The following is a 12,422-nucleotide window of genomic DNA, read 5'->3' as shown; positions in this document are numbered from 1 at the left end:
TGTACTATCATGTAAGGGAGAGAAATTTGTCATGATTTATGAGGGGAATGCATTATTAATAGGCTCATTCTGAGTGTGTTTTAATTACCACTAAACAATTAGCCAAACATGAGGCATTTCTTGTTAGCGTTGTCTGTTAATTACTTAGGCACACGCCTGTTCACAACACAAGACAGTGTTCAGTGGTATAACTTCTGTGAATTCTCTGCAGGCAGCAGCAGACCCATGTGATGGATACTTTTTTTTTTTTTTTTTTTGCTATCGATCCTTTTGACACTGGTATTGATCCTGAAAACAAGACTTTGTATCAGTAGTATCAATACTTTAGGGATTCTTAAGTCACTTCTAGAGAACATATGAAAAATCCAGATGTTTATATAATCTTTTTGCCAAAATCAACAGGTTTTGTCTTACAGAAATTCTTGTCCTTTAAGATAAATCCAGATTTCCACTCTTTTGGGGAAATTCAGGATCAAACAGGTGGACCTTGGAGAGCTAAACATTAAACTATCTTATAATGGAGCTCTTTTCTAGTATAGTATTGCTGCTTTTTCTTAGGTAAAATATCTCAATACTTCTTCCACTGCTGCATCTGTTCAGATCCTCTTAAGGATTTTTAAACTTAAGTTTTTTGCAGAGTAAGTAAAGTAAGTCAGTAAAAATCTCAATTCATTTTCTAAAGCTTAAAACATTGGAGAAACCTTTAAATATGTATATCTATGTAAAACATTTTAGTTATCCCAAACGTGTTACATAAATATTCCAGGACTTTGCTCTGCGTGAAAAAACAAAATTTGACATTAGTTTTTTGATGGTTGACCGTCTTAGATATATAATCTTTCCCAGAAGGTTTGGATGACAATAGAGATGTAAAACAGGTGCTCCTGAGTTTCATTGTCTTTTTTTACAAAATTTACATTTCTTACACTGCAAATTACAAACGTATATATTATAGTATATATATTTTCAAAGAAGAGGTAATGACATATACCAAGGTTTGACAGTGTTGTTTGTTGTAAAATCTTGTAGGCTAATAACATATTTCTTTGAACGTTGCTTTGTGATAGCCAGTCTTAACAGTTTGTCAGCATTTGACATCAGTTTTACTTTCAGTGTGTGAAGCCCTACTGTATGCTCTTTCACCTCCACCCTCTACCACCACCAGAGGTCCCTATTTATTGGGAAATCATTCCTTTTTACTGTTGCAATGTACAATACACTTGTTTTGAAAGGAATTTAACAATTAAAATGTTGAGGAGTCCATATTGTAAGAAAATGTATTTCTAAATTATTAATAAATGTTAAATTAATGCATTTTCAGACCATAACCAACTTTCCTGACTTTCCAGTATTTTACATTATCTCTGCAGTTTACTTAACTGTGTGTTGTATTTTACATATAGTACCTGTGTGTCTGTCTGCATTCACTTTGTAGTTATTTTCAGTACTCTTTTGCAATGTCAATGAAGCATCTTACCATACCGTTATAGGACAATATACAAGTACGTACTAGACTTGCACTATTTACAATATATTACCAAGCACTATCATTTAAAGTTTCTAGCTTTTAGTTACTTGCATTTATTTTATTTCTTATCTATCTCCGAGCATCCTCATGTTGTTTTGTGTATTTGTGACTTGGCGGCTGTAAAACTGCAGCTGCCCACTGGGATTAATAAAGCACTGTTCTATTTCAGATAATGTATTTTGCTCATGGTAAGCTTTCTCAGTGGAGATGACAGGGCCTGGTGGCCAGAGTGAAGTGGGTACAGGGATATGGGACCACGTTGATCTGGAACGCTGTCAGATCAACACTGAGGACTCCATCAAAACAAAGGGAAGCAGTTATGGAGGATACAACCTGTCTCACCAGCCTGTTCAGGTTGGTGTAGGTATGACACTCAGTTCATATGACAGTAAATAGCCTCATTATCCACCATGAAGGCACAGTCAGAGTGCAGAGTGGAGTTGTAGGGCTCCACCACAGCAGTGGACACCTGAGGGACCGGGTAGAGCTTGGACTTCTTGTCATAATCGTCAGATATGCGCTCCATCAGCAGGGAGGTCAAACCAGAGCCAGTGCAACCTCCAAAGCTGTGGAAAACCAGGAAGCCCTGGAGACCAGTGTACTGAATAGCCTGAGAGAGGGAGAGTCAATGATCAAATATATGAGATACAGTTATGTGATTAATTATATTGGAGCAAAATTAATTTCTTCTGCTCTAAGTGTACCCACCAGTTTGTTGATCTTGTCCAGCACCAAGTCAATGATCTCTTTACCGATGGTGTCCATGGGGGTAGTTGCTGGCAGCATCGTCCTTGCCAGAGATCAGTTGCTCAGTGTGGAACAGCTAGCATTAGGTCCAAGGGTGTATCTCATCCGAATAGACAGATTCAAACAAAAATATCTTTTAGGTTTGATTAACTGAAATCAAGAAGCAAGTATGACGTCTGTAATGAGAGCTTACTGATGACAGTGGGCTCCAGGTCCACAAAAACAGCTCTAGGGACCTGCTCACCAGCTCTAGTCTTACTGAAGAGAAAGTGCTGAGGGAATCGGCTCCTCCGCTAATGGTAGGAGGAAGGACACTTTTTCAGATAGACTCTTTGTAAACAACCATCAGATACCACAACATCATGGCCAAGTCACCTGACACATGCTGCATATTTACCCTCTGAAAAAGGATCCATTTATTCAGACACAAACTAACACATAGCTGATTATCCATGGATAGAATATAATTAAGAGAGAAAAATGATGTCATGTTGAGAATATCATTACAGAAAAGCTCTCTGGAGGAACATAATATTAGTCTGCTAAAACCAGACACAGCTGTGGTCATATTTTATACACATACAGTTCTTAAGACCCGTAGGCCAACGCGACAATTAGACGTTTACTCAATTAGTCAATGGCAGATAATTAATCGGCAACTATTCTGATAATCGAATGATCATTTTAGTTATTCTACAAGCAAAAATGTCGAAGATTTGCTGGTTCAAGTTTCTTAAATTGTATTATTGTAAACTGAATAGCTTGTCATTAGGGATGGGGACTGGGGACAAAAAAACAAAACAAGATAGGCTATTTGAAGACCTTACCTTGGGCCTTGAGAAGTTATAGCATTGTTCACTATTTCTCTGACATTTCATAGAAAAAATGATTAATCGAGAAAATCATCGGCTGATTAATTGATAATGGAAGAGAATCGTTATGCAGCTATTTCCCTCTTTAAAACAGTAATATTGTAAACGACATGGTCCCTTCATCTCCTTTAAGCCTCCAATTAGGAGGACCACACTTCCCATGTTCCTTAGCGGTCTGAGCTTGCGCAATGTGTTTTCCACGGCCCTGGCTGGTGGTAGTGTCTGTGTAGTGTTGTTTTTGTGACATTAAGGGGCTAAAAGAAAGAGTTAACGAAGTTAATATAACCCCGAGCCTGTCGCATGAGGTAAGCAAGACACCGTGATTAACTGTGTCCTCGGTCTCCGACTTTACTCGCTTGTTTCGTTGTTGCCCTGACGGAAAACACAACAGTTAAAGGAGTTGTGGAGCATTAACAGTTAGCTAGCAACACAGGCAGACAAGCTAGCAGAGCACTAAACAAATCAACGCAGGTCAAAGAGTATGAAACCAGAGAGCATCATGCTGCCCGGGCTAGCTACATAGTGAGGGTCTCCACATATCAAATTGTGAAGTCTTCTCAGCTGGCCGGAGAGAGACAGCTAATACTGCTCGCTGTCACCTACTTGGGCTAACCCACCGAGTCAGCTTGCTAACGTTAACTTAGACAAACAGTATCACAAAGAGACTCCAGCTGAATAAGCGTTTCGCTTTCACCCTGTTATTTATAAAACGTGTATAATGGCCCGGGACTGAAAGACGTGACGCTGCTGCTGTATAACGTTTCCATGTAAACAAAGTCATGGGTTTATTGTAAATAAATAGGACAATAAAACATTAAACACACAGTTGCTGTGCATCCCTAATTTCAGATAGCTAATAACATCAGATCCTGTTAGATTTCCCCCCTTTTCAGTGTTGGTATGCAGTTGCTAAGTAGTTTGTGTCCTCTTTTTCCTATATTTGATACACATCGCACTATTTTATATTCTAAAGGACCACATATAGTGCCCAGGACAATGGAAAGACTTTTTTTTTTTTTTAAAATACAAATAAAGTATAAACAAATACAAATAAAGTATGAACAAAATAAAGTTATGAATCAGCATAAAATGGTTACAGAATATCACAAATGTGTCAAAAGGTACCAAAAAGCTGTTTGCCCTTAAACCGTTTCAGACAGAAGGGTTTTTGTCATGCATATAGTCACTTAAATTGTTCGTTGAAGTGAAATAATAGCAATATAATACAGCAAAGTTTGATTCTCATGAATGTGCCTGACATTAAAAACTGCCAAATTTAGAAATGCCAAGATCACTTATTTTTAAAGCCAGACAGACGCCTAAATAAGCCACTAAGTAAAGGGCTGATTTTCTAAACGAGTAATAGCAATTCAGGTGGTCATTTTGTATGAATACAGTCAATTCTACTGCTGGGTAAACCTGACATGGTTGGGAAATTTAATTAAGCTACTGTATAATGCAAGCAAATACACTACAGAATATGCCTTGAGTAACTATCTCTCAGCTGGGCAAAGTGAGTCTATGGCTGGTTACATCTGCACTGTCAGATTATTGTAAATTGCTAGAAAAAGTTCCCCCTTTAACTCTTGTCCTCACTTTGTGTTCGTGGTCTTGGGTGGTTGCAGGTTACTGGGTGAGACCCTCCCTGCCATGAGAGCTGACCACCAGCTCATCAGCGCCCCCTCCTTCTGCAGTTGATGGATCTGCAGCTGGTCCAGAGATGACAGACAGCGTCAGGGCCTTCCTCCGCAATGTTGCGACGGTCAGCAGACACACAGACACACACACACACACACATACTTACTTGTCTTACATGAGATGTGAGGACACGCATTGACATAATGCTTTTCCTAGCCCCTTACCCTAACCTTAACCATCATAAATAAATGCCTAACCCCGACCTGACCCTAACCTAAACCTGATTCTAACCTGAACTCTAAAACCAAGTCCAATTCATTGCAAAGCTGATTGCCTTAGATTGTAAAGGTGTGCCTAATAAAGCAGGAAGTGAGTGTAGCAGTTTTGTTTGATTGTTGTTCAGATAAACAGATTAAGGATTATAGTCATTACACACTGGCACGTCATACAGTCAAGAAAACAGGTAGCATATGTCCAGAACTAAATATATGTCCCACTTGCATGTTATTAATCCCTCTAATAAAATAGAGAAGTAAATGCTACCTTAATGGAGTCTATAGTATAATTGTTGTAGTGTCCACAGAAATTCAGTATTCAACTTCAAGTGACTGAAACCTTTGCACAGAGCTGTATGTGTGATGTAAGAAGGGCAAATGTTATCTGATGAATCCTCTGAGGTTGCAGGGCTGTTTGTGTAGTTTTTCTAGGACAAATGAGGATGTTGAACCTCATTCTCTCATTATTACCTTGAACCTTGTCATTGTGTACCCTCAGCTTGAACATGAGCTGGCTATACCGAGTCTAAGAATAATATTTGTCTTTGGACTAATTCCAGATATCTCTTTTCCTACCCCTTTAAGGGTGTTTCTGCATATAGCAGAATAGACTTTATCGAGTCTTTCATTAAACAGTTTACAATAGCTACTGATCAAGATTAGGTCAACAGTCATTTTCATTAAAAATTGGACTTCAGCTTAATATCCCATCATCATCCCATCTCCATTATCTACCTCTCATGATGGAGGTATTTCTCTTAAGATGACTGCTAAGGATGTAATTATATTATAGAAGGTTGAAAGGGAGTATGATCCCATAGAACTTCCATTATATGGCTTTTTATGGAGAATATCTCACAAGACCTCTGTACTCTGTTTCAGAGGGTTTTTCAAATTAAAACATTCTCATCATCATTATATTTATTTAGCATAAAGAAGAACATTGACCTGAAGCATTAGCTCTACACAGCTTTGTAATTATTGCGCTCGACAAGCATTAGCAGAGACATTTCAAGGTTCCATTACAGAGATCATCCCAAAAAGTTAGAAACCTTGTGTATTTTCTCTCTTGTGCTCTGGGCTGTCTAGGGGATCAAGGACTCCATATTGGGGATTGGAACCATCTCCAAGCTGGATGCCCGCATCCAGCAGAAAAGGGAAGAGCAGCGGAGAAGAAGGGCCAGCGGGGCCCTGGCACAGAGAAGGGCACAGAGTGAGGAGCGCAAACCAGACAAGTAAGCCTAAAAGAAAAGCTGTGTATTTGGTTGCAATGCTACTGTTATCTGACTTTGGCTAATTAAGAAAATGCTCATGGATCATTGTTTATTTCTTTACATACAACATTGCTATTTATGGGATTGAGCTGCTTCTTCTAAAAGCCTAGGCATGCAACTCCTCCAATTGACATTTTAATACTTTGTTACTCAGTAAGCTTAGCTTTGTAGATTTTTTTTGCAGCAAACATTTACACTATTAAATTCTGAATATTTTGTTGCTGTGCATGGTGTACTTTAGAAGGCCTTCTTGCACTGACATGATTCTCAAGGGCAGAACTTCCTGTGTACCATTTCCCACAAACTATCAGTCAATCAAGTGGTTAAATCTGTTTTGGGTTAGGGCCTACCAGTCTTTGCAAAAGAGCAAGAGTTTACATAGCTTGAAAGGAAGTGTGAACTCTTCTGTCTTGTAAACAATTTTTCTACATTATATGGTGATGAAAATGACTACTGTATATACACGTGTAAATTACAATATGTTGTTGGAGTAGTCATCAGTCTGTGCAGCTCTAACAGTGTATATCCCTCATTTGAAAAGACCTTAATTGATACCATAAGTATCCATGAATCAAATCCACACTTTCAAATACCTTCATTCTGGAAAGACTTGCTAAAAGTAACAGTAATGAAACCACACTGACTAACAATCTTTAATAATCTACAGTGACGGTCATTTCATGATTTATTTTCTCTTTCAGTGAACCAAAAGTAGCCAGCAGGATTTTTCAGTGCTGTGCATGGAATGGAGGAGTGTTCTGGGTAAGATACTGAACCTACTGTTACAGTACAGCCTTGTCTCTCATACACTGTTGAAGACTCCACAGCTGCAGGTTCTAAATTTCAGTGTTAGCACTGTAGATGGCAGTTTTTCTAGCTATGTGTTGTCCCTGACTTGGCTTTTAGCTTCTGTACAATTTTGGGAAAAGACCTCTGTCCCTTATCCTTTGGGTGCTGTCTACAGGTCCCAAGATGTCTTAAAATGTTTTGGATATGATAATATAAATGCAAAGCTTCAAAGCTTTACAGTATTTTTAGTTTAATTCCTGGTTGTGTCATTTTTAAAGTTGATGTTACCTTCAAATATCCATGAAACTATCTAAATCAATCACCAGATTCTGAAAACCCTGTTGTGTGCAGAAACATTACTAAGTTATGAGTTCAGTTCAGTTCTTCAGAACACTTCATTTAGTCATCCCATTTCAGTTTGTTTTTATGTTTATAAAAATTGCTGTGTGGATTATACTACACAACACAGCTTCAAGTATTATGAATTGAAGAGTAATCGTTGCATTTCATCTCCTCTGCAGCTCAGTCTGTTTCTCTTCTACCGGGTGTTTATCCCACTGCTGCAGACTCTAACAGCAAAAATCATAGGTATGTATCACTGCTAGTGAGGCTGGGGCAGGTTCTCTGTCTTGTGGTAGGAACCAGTCAGCCAACAAGCTGTTTTTGCTCCAGGTGACCCCTCCCTCCATGGCAGTGTGTGGTCCTGGTTAGAGTTCATCCTGACCTCCGTCTTCAGCGCTCTCTGGGTTCTCCCTCTGTTCGTCCTCAGCAAGATAGTCAATGCCATCTGGTTCCAGGTTAGGCCCTGCTTTGCTGTGCTGTAATGATGTGATGACACAACAGGCAGCCCTTTTAAAATCGACGCATAGATCCCACTGCACAGGGTCATAGTTCCCTTCCACAAAGTTGTCAAAATTGTACCCTTTTCAAGGGTCTTAAATGGCTTTTATTATATGCTGTCTACAGCTAAATAATAAATCACCTTATTTTCAGTGTAAAATGAGTGTTAATAATAATAATTAACGTGTAAATAAATAATATAGTTACATTTACAATTGACTTCACAGTGGGCTGCAATATGGCTGAGATTCACAAAGCCAGCTCTGCTTCTCCTATACTTTTTAATGAAATCTCTTCCTCCAGAACAATGTTTCAGGCTGATCCTTTATCAGATAAAAAACACACAAATGGCAAAACAGACAGTAGTTATAGACAACCCCTTATTGGAGTGGTGAGTTGAACTAAAGGCAAATAGTTCCAATGGACTGCTATGGCTTCAACTGCTTCACGGTAAAAGCCCTGCTGCGAATGAGATGAAAATAAGGTATGAATAAGGCCTCACTGGAGAGCTTTTGTTATGAAACAGCTGCAGACAAACAGCATTCACAATAGTGTTTGATTTAACCTGAATTTTTAACCTTTTGCTATTTTGGACTTTTCTCACCATATTTATGTTACAGTATCAGGACATAATAGTACAAAATACATGTTAAAATTTTGTTATGAAAATTAGTCTGATTACACACAAACCAAAATCTGCCTATATTCAGGATCTGTACTTGCAGCACATACAAGCACAAGAGACAGTGATTTATCTCCTGTTATCTCATATAACATTCGCAAAGCAAAAGACAATTGTGTTCCAATTTGTACTATATATATTGTTTTCATGTTCTTTGTTGCAGTTTGGCCACAGTGACACAGATAGACGTTAGTATGTGATTCTCTGTTGCAGGATATTGCTGACCTAGCATTTGAAGTGTCTGGCTGTAAAGCTCAGCCATTCCCCAGCGTCAGTAAGATCATCGCAGATATGCTCTTTAACCTCCTGCTCCAGGCACTCTTCCTCATTCAGGTACATTTTGAATACAGATATGATACATGATCAGGAGATGTTGTGTGACTTACGCAGACAGGGACACTGATACCTTGTGTCCCTGTCTGTGTTTTTTTTTTTTTTTACCACAAAATCACAACGTAGCGCATACACCCATTACTCCTGTATCTGATTCTCCTCACAGTCGTCACTCATGATGTTTGAGCTGATGCCTAACTGCACACTGCACAGAGTATGGTCATTCAGAAGGGCTGCTGTCAGCAGCATCATCCCCAGCATGTCAGGCAAACAATTTCATTCCTGGACTCTCAAGTCAATTCAGAGAATGTTCCAATTATAAAAAAGCTTTAGGGTGTCACACTTGGTAAGGTTGCTTGTTGTTTTTGTTTGTTTTGTTTTTTTCAGAAGTTGTTTCAGGAACTGGTGACAGTGCCTGTTACTTGTTTTGAAGACTTTATTGCACCACAACTTGATTTGCATTAATGTCTACACAAATTAGACTAAATCTCTATTCTCTGAGCTAAAGCAAATGAGTTGAAAATGCGCAAACTGTACATTCACCAAGACTGCATTAAGAGCAGTTGGGGCCTTTTTCATCTCATTAGCTCTAGCTTAGAGAGTAGAGATTTTGTGTAATTTGTGTAGTAATTAAAGGTGTTGTGTATTTTCATGGTCTTCTAGGGTATGATTGTTAGCCTCTTCCCCATCGATGCCATTGGTCAGATGGTTAGTCTCCTCCACATGTCTCTGCTCTACTCCCTGTACTGCTTTGAGTATCGCTGGTTCAACCATGGTGAGAGACCCACGTTATACTTTACACCCAAAATAAATCATCTGCATTGAATGGAGAACGCAAACAAAAATGTGGTTCCTAATGTTTGTTTGTTTTTTGTTTTTGTTTTTTTTTTTTGTTTTTTTTTTTTAAGGCATTGAGATGCACCAACGGCTGTCTAATATCGAGAGGAACTGGCCCTATTACTTCGGCTTTGGTTTACCAATGGCTCTGTTGACCGCCCTGCCCTCCTCATACATAATTAGGTAAAACCACAAATTCTTGATTCATCAAGAAATTAACTGTCGGGTCAGTTGACAATGAAATGATCATTAGTTGCATCACTCTTTTTTACTTTTAAGTGTAAATCTGTAAGTAAGGTCCATTTGCAGTTATCTACAGAAGGTTTTGGAACATTATTATCGTAGTATCAGTGATCAAGTTACATCATGACCTACTTTTTCAGCTCCTTTCAACTCTGAAATATGTTTGCTATATGACAATTGGGCTAACAAAGTATTACAGCATAATTCTTAAGAGATGTTTGTCTACAAATGCTTTGCAAGGCTTCAGTAATGGAAGAATTACTTTTTAGTACATGAAAAGTATTTTATTGTTCGAATACATTTGTACATTTAGTGTCAGTACCTCAGCGTGAAACCACGATAGGACAATTAGTGAAAGAGAGGGGAATTCTTTTATAAATATGTTATTTTTTTCAATCATTTTCAATAATTCTCCGTTCAATTATTTTTCAAAACCTCATGTTCTCTGTGGATGAATTATACTTTACTGCACTTAATACATGTCTATTATCTTCTTTTTCTACCTAGTGGCTGTTTGTTCTCCATCCTCTTCCCTCTATTTATCATCAGTGCTAATGAGGCTAAGACACCAACTAAGCTGTAGTAAGTGTAAAATAAAAACTTTTTTTTTTTATAAATGGTTTGCTTTCAGTTCATTAGTCACTGATGACATTCCCACTCTTTCAGCCACTTCCAGCTGCGTCTCTTCTCCCTGGTTGTGCTGATCAGCAACAAGCTTTTCCACAAGACAGTCCACCTGCAGTCCTCCCTAACATCGTCCACCTCCTCCGAGAGGCTGTCATCCCCTCACACTTCCCCAACCCGCCAGAGACTTGTGCCCACCCAGTGATGGATCCACGTAAAGGAGATGGGATAGCAACTAGTGGCTTCCCTCAATGTGAAAAAGTGATTTCTTCCAGAAGGATTTCTTTTAATGAAGATGATATGCGGTTAGGGTAAAGGGTTTACATGTTTTTTCTAATCTCTGGCCCTTTGGTTATTCATTTGCAACAAATCACCAGACACATTTTCAGTGGGACACAAAAATCGACTGCCCTGTGCCTCACACTCAAAACACACTATATACTCAGCTCTTGACTTGTTTTCTTTTTTTGAATTTTCTTTCATTGTTTTTTGTATAATGTGCCATTTGAGTGAATCTCCTTTAATAAATTACAGCACAAGAAATCACATAGTTTTAATGTTTTTAAGCAAACTTGTGACTAAAGAAGGATTTTTTTTTTTTAACTTTAAAGGGGCTTGTTTTACCTACAGTGCATGTTTTCTTGGTATTGCAGGTCACATTCCTTCCTCACAGATTGAATGCCTTCTTGCACATGGATCTATGCTCCTTTGTCAAATTATGGTGTCCAAGCAGTTCCAGGAATAACCTTGCACAGTTATAAAGGGAGGATATTTTTATCCTGTTACAGCTTTGTTTTTAGAATAATTTACAAATGAGTTCAGAAGCTGCTCTAATAAGGATTGGTAACCTTAGTAGTGGAAACCAAATAACAAAGTTACACTTGTTTTGTGTTGACTAAGGTTTTGCTTGGTGTCTCATCCCGGATTAAAATCTCACTCCACTGTTTAATGAGACGTACATGTGGCAAATTACGAGGTGACACCAGCAAAGGAAAAGTTGCCTCAGTGTTTTCAGTCTGTATGAATTTAGTAGGTGATGGGTGAGATGACACTGCCAAACTGCTGCATCTATGTTTTGTTTATTTGACTTCGACCACTACAATGCTAAACTCTGTAATAACAGAAGGAGTTCTGTAGTTACAGTCTTTACATCGGGCAATCAGCTGAAGCAAATATAACTAATCCCTTGAGATCATTGGCTGTTTGCTTTTTTTTCTGTACATAGTATTAATACATCCTGAATATTCAAACAGAAGCCCACCACCATGCAGTTACCCTGTCACCAAGTTTTCACTCACTCATCAGAGGGGAGGGACCTTGATTTTAAAACAGTGTGCAATTATTGTAAGAAGAACCTAGTGTTTGTGCAGACTGATATTTGTGAGTGAGGTTTTGTAAAAGTAATACGTCTAATTTCAATAAAATTGGTCTGTATTCAATAGTTTGATCACTGTGTTCAGGGTTTGGCTACTACTTCACACTGTTACACAATAAGCAGATATGATGAGTTTGTAATCCCCAACATATTGTGAGTATATAAAGAGGCAGTAAATATATGTCATAGTGAGAAATGAATGTACATGTTGATATGAATTTTATTATGGTCACTTGAGGAAGCTTGCATCACAGTCTGATCTGATTCCAAGGGGTACCAGAGACAACAAATCACTTCAACAGCTATACAATGATAACATTATTATATATTATATTACTGAACTATCTATTAATGTTGCACTGTCA

General features: G+C 38.3%; 1 protein-coding gene and 1 pseudogene across 1 annotated transcript; one reads left to right on the top strand and one right to left on the bottom strand.

The window, feature by feature from the left end:
- Window positions 1–1,672: 1,672 nt before the first annotated feature.
- On the bottom strand, window positions 1,673–3,379 carry LOC120803037 (annotated as a pseudogene).
- On the top strand, window positions 3,303–11,872 carry ei24 (EI24 autophagy associated transmembrane protein). Its single transcript, XM_040151311.1, has 11 exons — window positions 3,303–3,452; window positions 4,773–4,909; window positions 6,150–6,295; window positions 7,036–7,096; window positions 7,645–7,711; window positions 7,796–7,920; window positions 8,859–8,978; window positions 9,642–9,753; window positions 9,887–9,998; window positions 10,566–10,640; window positions 10,725–11,872. The coding sequence occupies exons 2-11, from the start codon at window positions 4,868–4,870 to the stop codon at window positions 10,885–10,887; spliced, it is 1,023 nt and encodes a 340-aa protein (XP_040007245.1). The 5' UTR covers window positions 3,303–3,452; window positions 4,773–4,867; the 3' UTR covers window positions 10,888–11,872.
- The last annotated feature ends 550 nt before the right edge of the window (window positions 11,873–12,422 follow it).

This window comes from Xiphias gladius, chromosome 17 (assembly GCF_016859285.1).
Source record: "Xiphias gladius isolate SHS-SW01 ecotype Sanya breed wild chromosome 17, ASM1685928v1, whole genome shotgun sequence".
Lineage (NCBI taxonomy): Eukaryota > Metazoa > Chordata > Actinopteri > Istiophoriformes > Xiphiidae > Xiphias > Xiphias gladius.
Note: the sequence above shows the minus strand (reverse complement) of the source record. Positions and strands in the feature narration are given on the sequence as shown.